General features: G+C 41.4%; 1 protein-coding gene across 1 annotated transcript in view; it reads right to left on the minus strand.

Annotated features, from left to right (window-relative positions):
• cdh2 (cadherin 2, type 1, N-cadherin (neuronal)) overlaps window positions 1–16547 on the minus strand; it is a 57639-nt gene extending 41092 nt beyond the window's left edge. Inside the window, exons 1-2 of the mRNA XM_070845039.1 lie at window positions 16459–16547; window positions 14591–14699 (exon numbers count right to left, since the gene is read on the minus strand). Of these exons, the coding sequence (XP_070701140.1) occupies window positions 14591–14699; window positions 16459–16518 (169 nt within the window). The 5' untranslated portion in view covers window positions 16519–16547. The remainder of the gene's footprint in view (window positions 1–14590; window positions 14700–16458) is intronic.
• Between the last annotated feature and the right edge of the window lie 7013 nt (window positions 16548–23560).

Consider the following 23560-nt stretch of genomic DNA (forward strand, 5'->3'; position numbering starts at 1 on the left):
GCAGAGCCATTTTAGTTGCCCCTGACAACCCATGGCTTTCGCCAAGTTGAGCCCTCTTCATTTAAGTTCCTCTCTTCTTCATTTCACTTATCCTCTCTCTTTTTTTCAGTTTGGGGCTTTCTGTTTTTATTAAGTCCCCTCCCCCTTTCGTTACAAACACAACTGCGTTATCCATGTCAAATCCATTGGAGACAGCCTGGGGGAGTCAATATGGAGCCAATAGATTCTCTGCTTTCACTCCTGAGGCAGAGAAGGCAAACATGGCTAAAACTACCACGGACAGCTCAAAACAACTGTCACAATTCATTTTAATCTAAGGCAAGAATATATATTTTTTGGGAAAAGGTATTTTAAAAAAAAAATTCTATTTCATTCATGCAGTAAAGAGTTATTCAGGTGTGACAGAGATGCTCCAGTAAACTGTTTTTCTTCTTAGCAATGTACAAGTGAATGAAATAAGATTTAAAGGTTCTGTGCTAACATGAATAGATGGACATGTGACAGAAAAGAATGAAGCTCTTTTCTGAGCGTCGGTGAGCTAAGAGGCACTGAAAAGTGGATTTTTGTACAAACACATTCATCTGTGTACTTTATGGAAGTGCTTAAGAAAAAAGAACATTTCAATGCAAAGCAGACAAAAAAAAAAAGCAGGACAATCGGATGTGAAATACTTTATTCCTCCCATTTGGGTTTGCAAGGATGCAAGGATAGAAATACTGTTCAGAGATTGTTCTTAGCAGTGTGAAATATCAGCACAGGACAGAGCAAAAATAAATACAGTATCATGCCTTGTTTTTTGCAGTCTTTTTTAGCAATTAACACCTGCCAACAGCCTTTCACCCTCCTGTCCTGAGCCGCAGGTGTGAGGAGACCAGTGTGTGACCTGATGAAAGACACACTGCCAGTTTAGTGCCAAGCACTCATTTCCCCTCACCGATAGGCCATTCTTTATTTAGCATAGCCTAAGGAGGTATGCTTAGCCACCACACAGACAAACACACACCGGCACCAACACTAAAAATAAACCACCAGCAGCACAGTCCACTGGTCACACATTAACCACAGAAAACTAGCTATTCCCTGCCTAATATGATACTGGGTCTTGGAATTAAACCCCTCAGACAGAAAACAGAGGAGAGGGGAAAGACTGAACATGGCATCATAGGTGAAAGTGTGAATCACCACCTGTACAGCACTATTTCTCCCACTCTGCCTCCTGTTCACCCAATGGCCTGAACTCTAGAAGTGATAGTGAATACTAACAACGCAAGCTAGTGTCTCCTGAGCTTCGGTACAGCAGGCACGGCATAGAATCATAAGTGAGCGACTTTGACAGAAAACACATAGGCTTATAGGGGAAAAAATGGGTGAAGGATGAGCAGCAGAGGAGGCAATGAATTTAGAGGTTGGGGGATTTTCGATATGACAGGGGGTAGTTATTTGCTGGCAGCAGCAAGCCCTTTACCAACAAAGGGCCTTTCATATTTCCTGTGAACAGAGACAGAGACTCCCATTAATCCCAGAGGGAGGGCTCATCTCAGGCTTCTCCTCCGCACATAAATTACTCTTCTTATGCCCTTCCTCCCATTACTGCTCAGTGTTTACAGCATAAAGAGTAAAGAAAGAAAGTAGAGGAGCCAGCCACACATCTTTAATGTGTTAGGCCACTCTTTAAAACAGTTATGTCGGCGCTAACTCATAACACATGTGCCAACATTTGCTTTGCTCCAAGCCACAGTGAAGAAGCTGTGGCAACCCCACTCTCCGTGTCCCTCCTCTCATTCTGTTGCTCTATGTCTCATTTCTGTCTGTCTTTCTCATATGGGAGGAGTGAAAAAGCTCTGCCCAGCTGTCGCATTTTTGAGCAGATGAAACCCGCTCTGACGGGCAGAGAACATGCCAATCCCCACTTATCCCGCAAAGAATGGAGTTTAACAGTGGTGCACAGCTGCCTGTGTACACATGCTTAGACCCCTTGGTGGTCTGGTGGAAGGCATGATAAGCGGCTAAGGAACCATCTTCGCGCCTGTGTGGCACGCTGAGAATGGATTTGCAAGAAGTGGAGGACAGAGAGAGAGAGAGAGAGAGAGATAGGGATGGAAATAGAGAGAGAATGAGGGTAAAGAGACAAAAAAAACTCCCACTTATGCATGTGCCCAGTATCTGGACCACCTTATTTCAAACAGACACAAATCAATGGTAGTGCAATTGCATTTTCCTAGCACACTGCAGACGGACCAATAAATGAAGGCTGGGGATCAGAGGATAGACTGAGGAGAGGCTAGACACTGCATTGGCTGTTTCATAGAATGCTGTTCCAGCTGTCAGCAGGGTCCCACACCTACTGCTGCACACACACTTCCTCTTTAATGTCTGCAACAGCCCTGTTCATGAGGTGCTCAGCGTGAGAGTGCTCTGGTTGTTAGTTCGTCTACCATTAAAAGCAACAACGGACACACTGTTTTCCTGTGACATTGTATTGATTACACTTTAAATGGTGCAAAAATGTGGATGATTTGCTGACCTTATCACTCAGGATATTCATTTACACTGCTGTACTTTTGTACCAGACCTCAAATTCAGCACTATGAATAACTGGTAATATTCAAGTCTGAGTCATAAAATGGCAGCATTGCATTCTTGCATGTAGTCTAAAGTTTCAAACACAAAAGTGGATTTTATTGTACTTCATCTTGTATCATCAAATATCTATTACTGAAAAGCCACAGATCACTTCCACACACCATGAAGCCTCCTGTGGGTCATGAATCTTTTCTGTTTCAATTGTTCTGTGTCTATGAAAAACCCTAACATGCACAACGTCAGTTAATTCCAATTCATAAGACAAGAATGTCAGACTATCTTGGCATTCAAAAAGAAATAAAAATTTATAGCATCATAGCTCATGAATAAATATTCTCTTTCAATCAACTACCCAACCTTTCAACAGATGTAGAGCAGAACAATGTGTGCCAGTGTTGCCCACTACAGAACAGAATCAGCCTGGTGAACGCGGAACAAAGCCTTGTTTGTGTCTTCTGACCTCAGCTCTCCTAGACAACACATTCTTCGTAGGACAGAGGGGAAACATTCAAACGGGTTCGCCACAGTTGTTTTTCCGCCAGTTATCCAATGAGATCTCCTTTAGAAGACAAGCTGTGTGCGTGTGTGTGTGTGCACGCTGGGGAGTTGCTTTAAACAAACACTAAATACTGAAGTAATAATGCCATGTCATCCTGATGGTTTATGTTCTTGGCAAGTTATCCACAGTATACTTTATTTAGGGCTAAAGAAGTTCTTTGCCAATTAGTAAGAGGATTTCTGAACTTACTATATTAATTGATTTAATGCCAAAATCTGTCAAAATGTCTCTCAAAAATTATAGTCTCTAAAAGGTTTCCCTATGTTCCCTGGACGCATAATGGCTAATTCTCCATAAAACCAGAATCTTTGACTAATAATGTCTTAGTCGACTGAAACAGTAATGACTAATGGACTAAGGGGGGAGCAGGGGGGTGGGGGCAGCCCTGGTGTTCATACTGAAAGTTTGTGATTGACAGCTTTATCAACCACTGACAAGGATTTTAAATTGCATACCACATTAGAGCATGATGAGCATATGCAGGTAAATGGATTTAATGCCCTTGTCCATTACTAACACCCGTAACCACAGAAACACTAGCATAGAACAAAAGTGGTGCCACCAGTAGCATTATGAGGTGCATTTTTAGCTTCCCTTGATAGAACCAGCAATCCTCATGGCAAATGTAATACCATTAAGGAAATTGTTCAAAATAAAGTGCAAGCCATTTGGTGGAAAAACATGGAAAAGACAATGTAAGGATGTTACATCTCATCTCTATCTCTATGACTAACTTCCATCATGAATGGAAAAAGGCAACTCACACCTCAAAGAGGAAGGAGGAGAAATGGGGAAGCTCTGACCAATATTCTGGTGACTTCTAGTTATCCAACATGTTTTTAGTACATACAACTTATACATACTCAAATTCAGCTCAAAAATTCAAGCACTCACTTTGCTTTTTCAGTATTTGGTGGTTATCCTCTTTTGTAACTGAACTGTGTGTGAACTTCAGCTTTAGAGTGACAACCATATTTGGCTACAGTGTGATCATACCCTGAGTGCATGTTTTTCCCCATCAGCTGGCACCCACTTGTCCTCAGTCCCTGCTTGAGGTATAAGCTTTTGCGATATGGAGCTTTTCAGGTCCAAAATAGCCCTCCCACTCATACGTACCCGTTGCCCAGAGAGAGAGATAACTTTTTTTTCCCCCCCATTTTATACATACTGTACATTTTGATAAGTAATCCAACTGGGCATGCAAATGAGTTTCCGCAACACACACGTACGCAGTACATTTACAAACAGCACTCGAAGTTCTTATATATTAGTCTTTTTACCTCATTCTCTGGTTATGTTGTTGCAAATAAACAAACGCATGCAAAATTTAGCAGGCTCCTCTAAATTAATACTACAGAGGATGGCTGAAGCAGCATCAGTGATTCAGTCTCTGTTCTAGCTCTCTAAATAAAGTTATAACTAAGCCCACTTGGAATATCAGAGGTATATGTATGTACAATATTAAAAATGTCTTTTAAGTTGGACCAACCGGAGACATCCACTAATAATAAAAACCCATTTATTGTACAAGTTCTCTGTTTTCATCTATTGCTTATTTCAGCTGGGATGAAATTGTGGTCCTATGTACAAACAGGGCATCAGGCAGAGATGAGCTTCTCCAGAGTCAATAAAAATGGTTTTAGTTGAACCCCATAAGGGACCGGGTATGATTATAAACACAAGTAGTAGAGCTGAAAAAAATAACATCATAGCATGTTGATCCAATATAAATGCATGCCTCCCTTGCCTCCCACCAGGTTTTACAGACTGGAAGCTCCAAGGGAAGACAGGGCTGAAATAACATGTGCTCAATCTCTCTGTCTATGGTTCTGTTTATCCGTAGTCCGCACAACATTCTTTGCATGCTTCATTTTATTCAAATGGTGTACTGCCTGTTCAGCTTTCTTCTTTTGTCTCAGAGCTACAAATGTACAAGTAAATCACAAGCAAAGAGCCACAAAGAAATCTTGTCTAGTTGTTGAGATCACTAAACTGTGATTAGTGATTCCGAGTCCATGACAGTGTTCATCTGATAATAATGACCTCAGTTCAAGTTGCGCTGCTGTAATGCGTTTTGTGCTCCAAGTGTTAATCCTTCAGGCATTTCACGCATTGCACCCTGGTCTCTCCAAGACACATTCAGAGCGGCATTATGATTCAGTGTAACTCCTGCTGTATGTGCTCTCAATTTCCACTTTGGCAGAAGACAATTGGTCAAACAGTGTAAAAAAGTAATGATTTAAATGAAAGAGAAACTGGGGGATGAAGTTGCCCCCTCGGTTTGATTCAAAGCCCAGCTCCTTAATAAGCCCAATTCATTTTCCTCCTGGGTCTCCCTCTATCACGAGTGACAGGCGTGAAAGGTCAATAACCTTGGCTCATAGCCCTCATATGGTTAGCAATGCCATAAATTAATGGTTGAGGCCGTTATTCCAAACTCTTCAAGTCAGCTGAAGGAAGCTTATCTTCTACAAAGGTCACAGTGCTTAGAACACTTAGTGTGAGAGTGAAGGGCTGACACAAGGCCTATATAAGATTGAGAGTATTGCACTCGGGGGGGAATCTGATGAAAGCTAGATGGGATGTTGGTAAGCATTTAGAAACCTGTGTTGTCGAGCTTACAGTGTGTGCCTTGTGCGTTAAAACATTTAAAGAAATCAATAGAGAGGGATGAAATTTCTGTCAGCGTACAGAAAAAAGGGTTTTATTTTTTATTAAGCACTACTTTAGATCTTAACATTGAATCAAATAAGTTGGGGAATGGGGAAAGAGTGTACTTAATTTGCTTTGTTTGTTATGCTTAAAAACCACACTAAACTGCAACAACTGCAACCATAATGCAATGCAATGCAATCCAGCAGCAAAGAGTACTACCTTGAAAGTTTTTGTTGAGAATACTTTTCCTCCTCCGAACAATAAGAGATAAGACCCTCTAGGCTACAGGGATTTTCTGGTAGATTTCATGGCCTTGATCGCTTCATCATATTGAACAAATTTGTAGTGTTACCTTCCATTGCTGCAACAATTTGCTTGCAATGTGCTTTTGAGTGTCATCCTCATCTTATTATCTAAAGCTTTTCACGAAAAAGACCCTTATTTTAGTATGAGCATGTAAGAACTGGATTGGATTGGATAAATGTCTCTCATCCTTTTCCCCATCACCAGTGGGGTTTCCTATTTTCTGACAAATTTTTATCTCAATTTGCAATTTGGGGAGAAATTAGGAGAGTCTGGTTTAATGCAATGGATCTCCTGCTCAGCCAAACACAGCAAAATGACTGTCATGTACGAATGAGATTTCAGAGTTATGAATGCACATATTGATTTTTATACAATTAATAATGCAGCTTTAATGAACAGAGGCTCCCAGCTCACAACCTTGTACAAGCAGTTTCTACCTGTCGAGGATAAAATGGCAGAGAGCTAAAGAAAACGAGAAACTAGTGAAGAAATGTAAACATTTAGCGAGGTTAAGGGACCTGGGCATTTTATTCTGGGCTAAGAACAAACTATATATAAAAAACTGTGAATATTTGACATAAATTTTTCAGATGGCTGAAAGGAGAACTTTATTCTGATGCCCAGGCTGCTCTAACAATTTATAAAAATTGTGAGAGAATTTTGCTGACACTCGATCTCTTGATTTAATGCAACTTGATTAATGAACAGTTACACAGACACGCTGGCACAACTGATAATACAGCCATTGTATCAACTCCACAGTTCTGTTCATTTCACTCACTACTTGAGGCACAACAAGAGAAATTCAGACGAAAACCACCTTCAATCTGTTATGCCATATGCCGTAGCCACATCATTGGTGTAGATTAGACTAACATGCAAGGTTATTTTATGCAAGTCAGATCAGAAATTAGCAGACCTTCATCTTGTAAGCAGCAGTTACACCCTTCAGTAAGACTCTACCCCCCTCGAGCCACTGTCCTGCTGAGCAGGCAGTGATACAGGAAATAAAGTGGCGACATGCTGCACGCTCTTTAATGCCTCAGTAAATATCGACAGAAGCAGAGATAATATAAACTCAGACAACGCATGCCGCAGAGCGATATGTTCCTCACTGCCATAGCGCGCTCAAATGGAGAGAAGAAATTGCTGCAGGTCAATCATAATATCTGTGCGGTGGCAGGCACTGGTGTCAGCAAGGCCTGGTAACAGTAGATCACTTGAGACAAGTAAAATGGTGGGCTACATATGCTTATCTGATGAGCCAACAGTTTGGGCATGGGCGAGGCGGATGGGAAGCAGTGGTCCCAATCACCAATCCAATCAAGATTAAACTAACACATTTATTTATTGTAAGTAAAAGTAATGATGTTCTTTATTTTGTAAGGCAAGCAAAAAGGAGAAATAACACCCCACAGGACCTTTATACATATTCGGCCACCCGACAGTCGCGTAACACCGAGCACAAGTTAGTGTAAAAATAAACTCCACAAAACCTCAGACAGTCATCTATCAAAAATATTAGCAACATTACCAAAATTGAACATCACACTCGTGACTGGAGCCATGAAGCACCCACGGTCACTCCAAGAGACAAACTCTATTGTTGAATAAAAGAGCTGAATGCTACAGTATTGTCCTTGCATTACTCAATTAAGACATAGGGAGCTCCTCCATCTTACAGCCCACGTGTGGCAGGGGGGAAGGGAAGGAAGGGAAGGGAGTGGTGGATGTGACAGAGGGGTGGATAAAGGGAGAGGAGAATGTCACAGAATACGACCTAGCGGCTCATCAGAGGCTAGTGTCCAGAGAAGCGCTGGTGCGTTGAAATTGAAGCCTTCTCCGGAACACAATAGTTGGCGTGGCCCACAGGAGGTGGACATGTCTTCCCAGGCAGGATATTGGTCTTTGTGAACATGGTTACAGTATCTGGGTCAATTAACGTGTCCCTGCTTCAAATTTCTCTTTTGTTGTTTGAGGAATAATAGTGTGCCAATTCATGTACTCTCTTGAACACAGCATGAGGTCTAAAAATGTGGAGTATGTGTGTCACTCACATACTGGAAAAGGCTAAACACAACAAAAGCTAGTTCTGTTTCTGTTTCCTTCATGTGCTCAAAACTATCTAATTAATTTGAATATTAGCCTTCCTGTTTGACCCTACGCACAACGACGTTGTGTCTGCCTTCTGTCTGTCATTCAGTGCTGTTGAATCTACACTGGGGCAGCCAGTGAATGCCCTCTTGTCTAAGAGCAGGGGAGCTGAGGCTAAATGCATTGCCTTACGAACAAAAGATTTAACGAGAGAGAGAAAGTAGTGGGGGACTAGTTGTGGCTGACCTTCACATGCCTACCGGTGGAGAATGTGAAGCCATGGCTCTCTATACCCTCTTCTAGCTTAACATAATGAGAAGTACGGCACAGAGAAAAACTGTGGGCAAAATCGAACTGAGGTATTGCACAATAAACAGCTGGGGCAACGCTGAAAACAGAGCTGTCTTTGTAGAGACGGGATCTGTGAAAGAGATATGGAGTTGTTTGCTCTACCAGCTAAAAAAAGGCTGTCCCACAGAAGAAAAATGGCAGTGAAATCCACAAATCAGTCCCTAGAAAAGTAAACAATTCACTCCATAGTGCTGATGTATTGTCTTCTAGGTGCAAGCTGGCATTTTCTTTTCTACACTAGTTCTAGTATTTCACTTGTGAAAAATAACACTAGCCTAGATATAAAGGGGCATATATGCAGAAAGTCAGGTCAATACGGCTATTTATACACGGCCTCATTACACAGTGGGGTCATCATATGCACTTCCTGGGTGTTCTTAATAATAAATAAAACACATCAGAACCGGTGTACAACTTACACCACACCAAAAGACTACTAAGAATTATTTCCGGTCCCTCTCAGTCATGATCAAGTGCAAACAGGAAAGTATTATTTTAGATGAATAAATAAATCTTTTCTCTTTTGACAGTCTTTTAGATGGAAGCACACACATCAATTTTAAAACCTTATGGCATCACGGATGGAGGAGCCCAGATGTGATCTGGAGCCAAATAACCTATAAAACCCCTCTAACCTTCACACAACTGTGTAAAGGAGCAATACAATGGAGGGCACGCCTTTCAGATCTGTAACCAGAAATCTTGATTTGGCCAATCTAGTTAAACACAACCATGTGACAAAACAAATCTACATACTAGTAGATAGATCTAGTCAGTCAGATTTGTATAAACCCACTGCTAGTGTTTACCTACAGTTAGTTATAGAAGTGTCTGTTACCAGGAGCCGTCTGTAGACTTCTAAGAGCTGTCTGGGTTGAACAAGCTAATTATATGCCAAGGACAAACCCCCCACACACTCACACAGGCACGAGAAAAGGGACACCTTAACTACTGGCCAATGTCAGAGACACACACTGTTAGGTGCCAATAGCAGAGGGCAGGGTCTGTGGCTGATAAGAGTGATATGAACAGAGGTGATGAGAAGCCATCATGATAATGTCAGTCCTCTGTAAAATGCTTTATCTACATTTAGGCATTGTTGAAGTACCTGTCTGCCTCCAAATATACGGGGAGGGGCGTTATTTTGGTTTGGTTAAGAACTTAAAAAGGTCAGACTTCAATAAAATATGCCCTATCCTGTCATGCCACCAAGCAGGCTCAGGAAGCACACCCACAAATTAGCCACAGACGGGTGCACTTGCTCTAATACACTAACGTTATTATTTGATTTCTTTCGATATAGCCTTAGGATTGCTACGGAGCTGTGATCCTCTGACAAATGGCTCTGTGGTGGACCTACCACTAACACCAAGCCAGCTCTGCTTCCTTGTTATACTGTAGGCAAACAGCATCAAAAGGTTACTTCCCAAAATCATATACTGCCAAGTCTCAATCTGCCGTCACAATATGTGGTGGTTATCTAGGCCATGTCGCTCCTTGGAAGAAAAAAAAAAAGATACAGTGACAGGGAGATGAAAATAAATTTATGCAGGCTCATAACAATAAAGAATAAAACAAATTCAAACCCAACCTGCCAGTGATGCTTTAGCTGGGAATTGGAGCGCAGCCTTCATTACAACATATTGATCGCTGCAAACAAAGACCCTGGACTCATTGATCCACTTTCAGAAAAAAAGAGGGGGGATGGGTGCAATGAACTGCTCTTACGAACAAACTTACAGTGAAACTGCTGCCTTAGCTTATAAAAATGAAGGAGAGCTTGAGTCTGAACTCCACCTAAAAAGAGAAAGATGGTCATGGGGTTGCTCTTGATGTTCCACAATGACAAAGAGAATATGTTAAACATGCAGCTGCCGCTATACAATCGAAGAGGAAGAGCTTCACAGCGTCTTGCGTTGCTCTTCATTTTTCTCATCCGCTGTATGACGGTTCCTCTGTGTTTATGGACCTCAAATTGAACTGGGATTAGAATATTAAGAAAGTCGTGTTTGGCTATTGAATTATTCAGCATTGGCACAGACATCAATGCAGACCTCATCGGCTACACCCAACACAAAGATCAGAACGGCAGACACTCTGGGCTTCAGCAGATATTCTGTCCCAGGCTATTCCTCAAAGTTATCAACCTATACTGAATATTTCAATAAACAACAAAGCTACTGAAAATTGAATTTCTCCAATGTTCCAGAGACAGTCCCTTATAGTCCTTGGCCCATACCACAAGGGCCATAATCGTTATTTACTGTCCATCATGCTGCTGGAAGAAAAAATACTAACACACTTGCTATGCAGAGTGATGCACGCTCAACTTCGTAGGTCAGAACAACACGAGGTAGGAGGCTGTGCATTTGCAGCCTCCCTGGTGACGGTTCACGGCCTCTTGGGTCAGTCTTTCATTCATCTATAACTCACCAGGAAGGCCCCACCAGCCTCACCCCAAATCTCTGGGCAGGAAAAAAAGAGTATGTAGCTGAGCACTTGGCCCAGTTTACAGGAGAGGGTCGAGAGGGGTCACGTCTCACCAAACACTGGGGCCCCTTAAACACATCTGAGTGGCCCCAGCTGTACCCAGGGCCATCAGAATCTTAACAGAGCGCAGAGAACCAGAACAACATAAAACTCAGTTCAGTCGGTACAAAACTCAGGATTTCACAAATACGGTGTTTTTCTTGTCAGAAGGGTAAAATTTAGTTTGTTTAAAAGGTTTGCCTTAAACAAACACAGCAAAGAGAGGTAATTATACTTGATGATAGATTAACTGAAAATTCTGAGGTATTTATAGCCCAAGAAAGCTTCCCAGTTCATGTTCTCATTGCTGACTTTGACACTAATTGTTTCAATCACATTATTTAACTGGTCAACTGTAAATTCCTTCCCCCAATTCTTCTGTGGAGACGGCTCACTGGACCCTTTTGACACGCTCACATTTAAAGCACTTGAACCAAGGCTAAAGCAGACTACACACATATTTCTCTCTCATTACCAAAGCTCACATAGTTGTCAGGAAAAAGAAGTAAAACACAGGGCTGTGAGGTGGGGGAGAGAAATATGAAAGCAGAATAGATGGTTGGGGGTAGGGATGGCAGAACAGCAGCATAAGAGAGTGTATTAAGCTCAATTAGGCTTTTGGGCTTTTCATTAACCCAGATTTTAGGGAGGGAAACCTCTGCTGAATAATGCTCCGACTGACTCACTTTGCAACCCTGCTTGAAAGGCCTCATCTGAAGAAAAAAAAAACACACACAATGTGTGTCAGCTCTCCAAAGCCACCAGAATTCCATTAGACACCCAGAGGCAAACCACCCGCAGCTGAAGCCTACCTGAAATTAAATGCACTTAAGTAAAACAAGTCACTTTATTAAGCAACTAAACAAGATAAGAGGAAACACTGCATAAATGTTTAAAGTCTTTAGATGCCTCCATCTGTATGATGGTCTGATAAAAAATAACCATGTTTGGTCATTTCTCTCCGGTCGGTATCAGGCCAGAGTAAATATTCCAACCTTATAAGCAAGGTCATATGGGCCCCAGAGAGTAGACAGTGGTAACCTCCTAAGCCTGTGGATGTGGTTTTGCATGTGCAAACAATGAACGTAACCTCCCTTTAATGGATCATTGGAGAGGAGTTCTCATTGAAGAATAATTGTCCTTCCTGGCTTTTCTCTGTGCTGCTCTGCCAAGCAACTTTGAAGAAATGCATTTTAACAAATCTATTGAGAATCAATGGGGCATCACTTGGCCAGCTAACAGTTAAAGTCTAGTTTAGGCCCCCAGGAATGTAATTAAATCTTATAATCAAATGGCTATGTTAACTGGTTGGCCACAATTGCCATCATCATATCCACAGGATGTCGCATACAATGTCCGCTGTTTACATGTGAACTGCCACCATTTCCAGCCAGTTTTACAGACCTCAGGATGTGTATTCTCTTAATCAATAACAAAGAAGAGACAGCAATTAGATGGGACAAGGATACCTAACAGCTCACCCCCGCTGCCTCTCATGGATATTCTGGGGTCAAAAGCAATACAATATGACTAAAGGTCTCATATTACTGACACCTTACACAATGTACCGATAGTCTTACACAGACATTCAAGCAGATCTTATTTCAAATAAGCAAACTTCCCGCCAATGACTTGAGGAGATGTTAATGCATACTGGAATTAGCCAACTAAATTATTTATGACATGGCAAAGCAAATGTGTTCTGTTGTAATGCGTTCATACTTTCAGGTGTGGTAAATAAAGTGATTCCAGCCAGATTCACTCTAAGTGTTTCTATTCATCATCTAGGCCACTCAGGGCACAATTGACAAAGTTAATGAAATGCAAAGAAACTTAAAGCATTAGCCCGCTACATGCTGCTATCGAAACATCAATTTGAAAAACCCCTCAGCTCCTGGTCAAAAACAATATCCTAAAACAGCATGGTGAAAGCAATGTTGAAAAACTTAGGGCATAGTCTCCACACTGTGGGGGCTTTGTCTTTCAAAACATGCCACAGGAGCTTTTCATTAGAGAATGCAGTTTCATTAACATCATCCCACGCTGCTGAGCCCTGCTGCATTACAATGACACAGGAGTGCCCCTCTCAGTCAAGGAAATCTCCACAGAGCAACAACTCGCTGGGGGAGGGGAAGGAGAAAAGAGGAGAGGGGGTAGTGACGGGGGCAAACAAAAGGGAACCTGATTACCCCCGGTCACGGCTCATCCACAAGCCAACAGAGGGAAATCCATCACCTGCAGGATCAAACGGAAACTTGTGCACAAGGTAAAGCCCAGTGAAAGCTGTGCACACCCATCTAAGCACTCTCTTTCCTCTCTCTTTTCTTCTCTCGTCACTGCTACCTCCCCCTCCACCTCTCTGAGTCACACCAACGGCAGCATGCAAGTTTTAGGCACACACTGTGAAATCCAACACAAGTGAGAATGTTTTCTGGTCCAAATGACCTCAAGGCTCTAACCTCCTTAATAGCACACTGGTGATATATTCCAGTTTTTATTACCGTCTGTAGGTCTGCGTACAGTTTCACGGTAGCTGCATCCTCATTTTGCCAATATTAAACTCCAAAGAGGCAGAATTTGTCACGCCTGCTGCAATGTAATGGACGACTGGAAAAAAAAAATCATTATTTTTCACTTTCTTGTTTGCACCAGGTTGTATGTTAGAAAAATATAAACCCACGACGGCTGGGTTTGCCACAGAAGGACAATTGCTCTAACAAACATTTTGAGAGATACTTAAATTGCTGTTATTACTGCCATTTAGTGGGCTTAGCAGTGCAACACTGCAATTGGACACATTACCATATGATTCTAGCAGAGACCTTTAGGCATAAACGCATTTAAAGCCGCAGACAGGAATACTTCCTGCATATGGTTTAAATCTGCACTGATGCTAAATTGCCACAAGACAAATGCAAAATAGAAGGATGAAAATGTGATAATGCAAATAATTCAATGCACCTGCACAAGGCATGAAATGTTTAATAGCTAGGTTATTTGCTTGATTAAAGTTGCAAAAGTATTAAAATATGAGTGATGTATTCTTATTCACTGCAACAAGAAGGGTCCCAAGTGCAATCAACATAGTTTTCCTACTTTTACTGACAAAGCCAGTAGTTCACATTCGTCCCAACAAAATGCTAAATGCAACACAAGCCTGTTAGGCCACAATATATGATCAAGCATTTAATTAACAATCTGCTTATGTAAGTGTCTGCTATGATGGGGGAAAAAAAAAAAACAGCATGTAAGCAAAATGGACAGAAGCTATATAAAGTTGAACCACATTCGAGCTGGTTTACAAGACAAACTACACGACTTGCAATACCACACAACTACACTGAAGCTAATTGTTTAAATATGTCAGACTTGTTCTGATCCTCCCTGAAATGTAACACACAGGAGGCAAACACGCACTGCTGACATGCATGCCGACGCACACACACGCACAATCAAACACAGACATAACAAGCATCCAGCACGAAACAGTACTAGGAATATTTCACCACTCACCGCTGAAAAGGGGCTGTCCTTTCTCTGTGATATCTGGCAGCACAACCTTGTATACATCTTCAGAGAAGCCTGGCCTGCATGGTGGGGTGCCCCTGCCCTCTGCTGCAATCTGTGATGGTGGGGGGAAGGGAAATGAGGGGAGGGGATGAGTTGGGGGGTGGGGGGGGCAACAATGAGTCATAAATCAACCTTCAAAAATGCACTCTGTTGCCTCCTAAAACCTCTTGGTCACGTTCTGAAGTCCCCACAGTTGTACAAAAGCATCTGTTGTTTTTATAGCAGGGACCGCAATTAGGATAATGAGGCCAAAAGGGTGAAGCATTAGCCAAAAAGCATGGCTAGGCAAGAACAAGCTCCATTTGTCCCCCTGGAGGGGCCCAGGCACAGAGTAGGGTTATGACGAACTCTCTCTCGGTCGGCCCCTCTGATCAACAGCCGCTCCGGACAAACACTCCACTTTGAAGTACAGGAACAAGGGAATAAAAAGTAAATACTAACGACCCACTGTTGTGAGAACATTATGTGTGAATGTCTAAGTAAACAAGACACAACTGCTGATGTCTGAAGACATTCCAAGGCTGTGAATATAATCGATATTATGTTGTTTTTTTTGTCTCATTTGGTAAGAAAAACTCTCAGCGCTCAGAGTGTCAGCAAAATATATAAAAAAAAAAGATTTGGGGAATGATGGGGAAGTCGCAAAGGAAAACAAATCTGTGAATCACTGGGGCCGGTGCTTTCATAAAGACTGGATTTAACAAGAAAGGAAGGTGAGAAATCACCAACAGCACAACTGGGGAAAATGCTGTGGTGTCCGAAGCACGTCCAAATACACTCCATCACAGCCTCGGCACTGATTCAGCTCCTAGGAACACAGGCCTGGCCCTATTTCTTAACATGCACTCTCCAAAGAATGTAAAAGGAGAGGAGCGGTGATGAAAAAGAGCATTGTGGGTATCCGTGCCACTTGCCATTCTTAATCAGAGGAATTTAAATGGAAAATGCTTGCAGAAAGAGGGGGGAAGGGGGGGGGAGGAGGAGGAGGAGCAGAGCTGGAATCCTGGCACGTTACAGCAAAGGCACCAGGATGTTCATTTGTACATATAAGTGTTAACACAGACGCCAATTCTGTGCAGCAACTACTTGAGCTTCCAAAGCTGCATTATTTAACTGCTATTCTCGGTTGCACATGGGGGCCTCAGTTTTAACAAAGTAGCCACACAGTCAGGAAAAGACATCCCTTCCACAAAAACACTCAATTACACGGTCAGTTCCCATCTTTAGGGATGAGCAACACTGTTACATGTAGTTAGGCTGCACCACATTATTTTACGGAGGGTTACTTTTGATTGTTGCTCATAAAAGGCTTTTTTTTTTTTTTTTTTTTACCAGAGAGGCAATTAACTGTCCGGGGGGACACGCTGCAGCAATCTACATAAATATTAAACCTAAACTAAATATAACCCAAGTGGGAACTGGGTTAATGTGGGCCTGTATCGCCCAACTTCCGGACAATAAAAGATTCAGCAATGAGAACTCATAATTAAGGCTACGTCATGGCGATTTTTCAAGTCTTTTAAAATGAAATAATGAATGTAAATGCGCGTAGCTTTTTTTTTTAAAAAAAAAACAAAAAAAACACAGCATCTCGCCAGCGTACAATAAAAAGAGAGAGCCGTTAGCTAATAATTACAGCCCGTGCTAGACCTACTTTATGGTGTATTCAAGGCACTGTTTCCAAACTGCACGCCATGTAAAGTGCCCATTGGGAGGCTGGCGGCTCGTAACTCAACAAACAGCATCGGCAGACAACAAGAAGCAGCCAAAGTGTCCGGTGGAACTCCGAACCTCTCTGAAATGACATTTACCTGCAGTCCTGCCAAGACCGCCAGCAGGAACAGACCGCTGCCCTCGTGTAGTGAGTACATTGGTACGGCCGTGACTGCTTAATTTCCCCCTTCGGAATCCGTGTTTTGAAACTGAAACGAGGAAAAATAAAAAAAGAATATCCGTCTGGCTCAAGTGGTGAGAAAAAAAAAAGGGTCCCTTCTACGACAAAGGCAGGAGCAGCAGGAGCGGTGGCGGCGGCGGCAGCATGTAGCAGCCTCCTCCTCTGTCTATCCAGTGAGCACTGAGGGAGAGCACTGCCTGGTACTGAGGCTGCTGCTCCCTCCCATCCAGTCCGACACAAAAACAAAAAGAGCCCCAGCCACTAGTCTATAAAGCGCCCATCTCACTGACTCTCCCTACTGGTCACACAGCCAATTTCACTGCTGGGACGGAGCGGGGGTCCCCCATGTTAACCATCATCCCCTATGACAGACTATTAGAATATTCACACATAATAGTTAGGTCCATTCACATTGTGTGGTAGCTTGTGGTGGTCTTATCTCACTTTAAGGTATGTTTTTTTTTGTTTTTTTTAAAATACGTTTGCTTTTTTTTTTCTTCTGCTGTAGCCCATTATTTTGGATCTGCAAAGATAATGTGGCTGTAGTATTTGAAAAATATATTCATGTTTATTTCAACCATCAGCCTAAAAAATGGAAGTAAATGCAAAACCGCTGATAAGGATTTAGTGTCCTGATTTAAACTACGTAACATTAACAGCCAAGTAATTATAATATGGCTCTCAAACTGTAGATATCACTAAGCTGTCCTTCCTGTCCAAATTAAATTAACTCTCCAAAGACAGAGTCTCACCATTTCAGATAACAACACCCTACAGTGGGGTTTTTTTTTTAACAGTTTAAGGTCAGCTTGAGGTCAGCGTTTGTTTGCTTGTCATCAGGTTTCACTGCACATTATATTTAAACTAGATCTGATAAGGACAAATTATCAAAACGTTAGCGACGTTAGGTAGCTGTGTGTGAATGTCTTACTTATTTATAGAAATCTTATCATACCTGCTGCTGGGGATTGGCAGCATTAACATTTTGAAGTTAAGTTTGGAGTGAAGAGTGTTATTTCTGATTATGATGCACTGGCTTGTGTGTATATCCGTATTGTTTTCCATTTAAATTCTATGGCCATTACCACCAGACTCCTCTGAGGAAAACAGCTTTTCGAATGTCATGGACATTAGTAATTCAGCATTCAATCAGTTGTCTCTCAGCTTGCATAAAGAGCAACCGAGACTCTATTGATCCTTAGGTGGGAGATTTTGATCACTTTGTCCTTAGATAATTGCTGTTTACTGCATGTCTGATCTTTATTTTTTAATTAATTAATTATTAATTGTCAATGCTTTTGTGCTAAGTCTGTATGTGTGTGTGTGTGTGTGTGTTTTTTTCTTTCTCTGTCACACATACACGCACACAAATACAGGCACACAGCCTCCCTCATCGCTGCCGAATAAGCTCATTGTCTCACAAATAACTCTATCACTATGGAATTTCAAATTTTGCATACTATCCATTCATCTTCACTTAAGTCTAGAGTCCGTAAGTAAAGCTTTTTTCATGTTCCACTAAAATATGCAATGAATAATTCCCTTGCATTATCCTCTCATGTGATACAGCCTGATGAAGGTTAAATTACCCCGGTTGTGCTGCTGACACCTAATTAACTAGGCTGTATGGATTAGATTGCATCTATGACAGAGATATTTTAGTTTGGTAGACACAGAAAATACTTATTTTATCTCCAAATAATAAACAAGTGCTGACTTTTAGTTCACCTCCTCCTGGGCAATCTGTTATTTTCCAAGTTATTGGCGTTTTGAGGTACATATGAGTGTGTGATGGCAGGGATGCTTCTCCCCTCTTCTCCTACAAATCAAACCGCCCGCTCCTGAGAGTCTGTTGTAATCCTAAACAAACAATAAGCACTACCACATCCTACTTACAGTCAGCACACACATTCATACACGCACAGGAGGAGAGGGCTGAATAGTTTTTGAAAGTGCTGAAGTGACTCATGTCACTTCACACTCTTATCATTGATTAAGCACGCCTGATCGTCCATGTTTTAAAATAATTAGACTGTCTCTTTGGTGGAAATGAATGCAATCAAAAGAAGAAAGAAAGTGCAACAAAATTAAGATAATGTACTTAGCCTATTAAAGAAAGACTGTTGTGGTCATGGTTACCCACAGCCGACTTTCACCTATTAAGAAATATGACAAAATCATGTTTTTGCCAAAGGCAGTCAGATTCAATGTGCACTGCTTTTGTTTGCTGTGGCAGAGTTGGGCAAGAGATCAAACTGAATGACCTGTTGATAATTGATATCACATTTTGTACAAATTGTTAAATTTATGTAATCTAATCTAATTGAGAGTGGGATCAAAATGCCCCATCTCTTTGATTAATGCAGAGGCGGTTATCTTTCATCAGTACTTGTCTAGGCAGGGAGGGGAGGAGGCGTTTGTGAGAATCCAATTTGGACTTCGTGCATTTAATCAAACAATATCATGTTGCATGATTCATAAGACCAATATGGGAACCCCGGGAACTCTGTGTGCAGCATATACCCGAATTTAGCATGGTCTAAAATGTGCAGCCAAAGGAGAAATGCACCATCAATGTTGATGTGCGGTCTACGGTTAATATATTCTCTGGCCTGTGCTGCCTGTGTGTGGACAGATAACGTTGTTTTGCAGGCATGTGTGAGGCAGCTGTATGATGCATGTTGGTCGCAGTGCTGACACCGCTTTTGACTCTCATAAACTCAGGTGTCCGAGGGCTGGTGGCCTGGAGGAGCCCTTGATACCACACCTTTTACTCTGCACAATTGGATGCAGTGTGAAGCATTGCAGCGCGGTGGCCTTGATGGCACTGGAAGAAAAATGGACGAGGTCAGCAGCACTTTCACATCTGCAGCACTTCTTCATGCTGACTTTGTGTTGATACAGGAATATCACACGCTTCACCTTCCACTCCAACATTCTGTAATTCAGAGCTCAGTCTTTCTTTCTTACTGAAAGCCAAATATAGATGACAATATTCAGTGATACACGTGCACACAGCGTCTTTCTTTTGAATTTATTTGCTGCTTATGTAAATTGACAGTGACACATTTCAGTGTTTTGAAATGGCACTGAGCCTCAGGATTCAATTAGTAGGGGTGAATGTATTCTCCTTTGGTATAAATACACATATTTTGACCCCTTCTCAACTATTGGCTTATTACTTTGTCATTGGCAATCTCATGCATGTCAAAGGTTGCTTTGGAACAAATTAGCGAGTGAAAAGGAGCAACCTAGTCCTCAGAGCCATTATCAATTCCAATCAAGCTTCATTGTCATGCATTCAATAAAAGATCTCTAAGGGCCTCAGTAGTGCTCTGATTATTCTCCTCTTGTGCCAAATCGGCTCATTCAATCTCTAATGCCATTTGAACAATGGAGCCGAATAGAGAGGTGTTTGTATGGGGTGCACATACTGTACATGCACACGTATTAGTAAATGTAGGCTGTGGTGTATTTCTATGTTGGACATGTATAAACCGTGTCTGATTTCGTCAAGCTATATTTTGCTTTCCCAAGTATTTTATAGCAAGGTCACAGCATGTCATCCTCCACAATATGGTGCATGGCAGGTGTTTCTGACAAAAAAAATATTGCATGATTACTTTATTGAAAGTGTGCAACCATACGAAGGATCTGATTATATTGTGTTATATGCAAAATTACAAACAGTGACAGAGACATGCAAGTGCATTTCCACCGAGTGTAATTGCTTGTGAAAAGACATGTCAGTAAAGCAGCTTGGCGCCACCCCCTTGTCGACAAATAAAGTAAAAATGCTGCTTTGTGAGCTCTGGTAGCAACATCTACTCAGTCACAGGGCTCATACAAGTGTGTGTCTGCCCCAATTTAGGGATTGTAATTTTTGCTTGGGGCCACATCTGCCTGCTGTGTGCTGGTGTGGCACACAGATCTAATAGTGATTGATTGCCTGATTAAGGCAAATTGTGTTGAACTCCAGAGCAACCCAAGGAGAGGAGAAAGCATCTTTAGTTAGTGATGCAATAAAAATGTGGCTATTGATTTGTAATGGCACATGTGTGCAAAAAGGCACTTGTCTCAATTATTTATTGTTCGCTTTTTATCCAGTATTTTCTTTCAAACAAACCATGTCCAAAGGGCAATTTTGCATGCTAATTGTTTCTTGTTAATTTGTTCACCATTTCAATTCAAAATGGTGTAAGTAGGCATCCAGTGATAATTATGAAAACAGCATGTTGTTGTTTATTCAGTTTCACAAAGTATATGCAGGACTTTTGATACAAAAATACAGCAATTATGGCATTCTGCACTAAAGGACATGAAATGACTCTCTTTTCAACAAGAAAACAAAATGAGAGTCTACGCCGCGGATCGCTGACTGCAGACTCTGTGGTCACGCTAACGGTTCAATGAGGCTGCACGGATGCACAGAGGTGCTCTAAGCTAAATGCTAATATTAGCATGCGAGCACGCTCTGACATGCTGATGTTTAGCAGGCATGCATTCATCATCTTAGTTTAGCATATTAGCATGCTAATATTTGCTAAGTAGAAGTAAAAACAAAGTTGGCTGATGAAATTTCATTAGTTTTGTTCATATACCAAAGTGTATGGCAATCCATCTGATAGTTTACAGAACGTTTCACTTAAAATCACAAATGTTAACCACGTGGTGGCATTAGAGGAAAAAGTCAGGGAATAATCAAAGTCCTTAAGATGCATCATCTGGGGACCACAAATGTCTGTACAAGCTTTCATCGCAGTCTATCCGAGGTGTTGAGACATCTTTAGACTGGACCAAAGTGGTCAGACAGACCACCATTGCCATCCAAATATTAACCATACAGATTGCTTTGAATCTGAAGACACAGCAAAACAAACTGTGCAGTTCTATTCGCCTCTTCAGCACTGAATGAGAAAGTAATAAATGGCCATGGTGTTGTTATCTGAGTTTTCAGGGTGAAACTGGGAAGTTTTCCTTGAATAAATCGTTTTATCTTCTATACATGACAGGTCAACTTCTTGCACATACTCAGATACACACAATCACTTGCACTTGCAAGTAAGCACATCAGTAAACAACTTATTCAGAGTGGGCTTATTATCATCAGTCATATGTTTCAAATCAGTGCACAGCCATATTCCACTTTACTTCAAACAAGCACAGCAAAATCCTCATGTGCATAATAAGTAAACATCACCTTAATGACAAGCTCATCTCATACAGAGCGACCATCATTATCAAATGCATCACATTTTCTTTTCCAGTCGCTGGCTGTTATTCTAATGAAGCCACATTAAGTTGACCGAATCATCATCACAGCTTCCAGTTTACACTATCCCCACCATAGTGTTCAAAACTGCAGTGTACACACCTATGGGGCTCCAACCTGAGTGCCTCTTTGGTGTCTTCAGTACTTGCAGCTCGAAATTTATTTCCCCTTATCACTATTGATCTGCAAGGAGACAAGGTCTCTGGTCGTGACAGCCCGGCCTGTCTGATTTAGGATTGGACCAACAGCCTGTCTGAACGCAGGGGCCTGGATGGATTTATATGAGGGCTGTTGCTGCTGCTTATCCACCCGTGCGCCTTCCTCTGTCTCACACTGGGCTTTCTTAGCCAGAGTTTAATTTTGGAGGCAGCGAGGGAATGAGACACTGTTTTTTTGTAATCAGAGAGGTAATGAGATTAGAGGTTACTTCAATAAATGCTTGATTTTTGTGGTTATCTTAATGTGTTCAGCTGGGAGAGTTCACTTTTCACATTTATTAGATTGCTTTCATGCAAATGGCAGAGAAGCCTGATTACCAAAATCTGTTAATAATTACTGTGGGCTTAAGAAGGTGGCAAAGGGCTAGCATGCTCTTTGAGTTTGTCAGATTGCATAAAGAGGTACAGTGTGTTCATTAAAAGAATTAAAATCATCGCGAAATGCGCGATAAAAGGCAAGCCAGTTAATATGCCACTATAATAAATGAAACAGGGGGAAATTAAGATGTATTATCATTCTTTTAATGTGGTGGCATATAGGCAGTTTATCTAAAACATTTGTAACATTTAAACATAGCAGATGAGAAACTTTTCTCACTGACAGCAATTAAAGAACATTGTGCTTTATTTTATTTATTTTTTTAATATACTGTGTTTTAATGAGATTAAAATATGATCCTAATTCATGGTAATTGCCATAGTACCTATTCCAACACACTTGCCTGTGGGTATTAGTATCTATTTTTCCCCTGTCAATGTGAACAGGATTATTATCTGGTGCATAATGCTATCTCCACAGCTCATTAGCAGTCAGCAGGTTATCAAATGCTTAAGATGCTGTTTTTATTTCATTAATTCAGAAAAACAATGCTGCGTTTTCATCTCAATCAGATAACGGCGTAAAAATGAAACACCATAACAACTATATGGAACATTAAAAGTGCATTGTTGCTGCTTCTAGTGATCCTGTCTGCATTGCACCAAGTGATGGATTTTCCACTGTTGACTTGCCTTCGCTTTCAGTAAAGGAAGGTCCTGCCAGTCTAAATATTAATAATTTAAATAAGAAAAGATGGGTTATTTAAAAGTAGCACCATTTTTATTTGGGATTTTCTTCCTTGTAGCATAGACAGTGGTTCAAACCAATAAGCAGACAGGATTTATACAACTTACAAGGGCATTTGCGGCCAAAGCAGCAGATGTTAGTGGCAGGTTGCTCAGAGCGAAGGGTGCCTCATTTGGCTCGCACAGGAGGTGATCATGAGACATATTGCCTTAACTCTCGCCCTCCACACAAACACATGACTCCTCACCAGAAACAATATTTACCCATGAAAACTATCAAAAGTTCTTCATTGTCATAGCGGAGCTTTGTTTGGTTAAAGTGAGGCAGAGTGATGCATCAGTGTGACTCACACAAATTCACGCTTAGACACACAAGGCATGTCCCACACAATACTTTTGAAACTCCCACAAATCATGAGAGACGCGGGCACCAGAAATTTTGTTTTTAACATCAGCTTTCACAC

This window comes from Pempheris klunzingeri, chromosome 15, assembly GCF_042242105.1.
Source record: "Pempheris klunzingeri isolate RE-2024b chromosome 15, fPemKlu1.hap1, whole genome shotgun sequence".
In the NCBI taxonomy this organism is placed as follows: Eukaryota; Metazoa; Chordata; class Actinopteri; order Acropomatiformes; family Pempheridae; genus Pempheris; species Pempheris klunzingeri.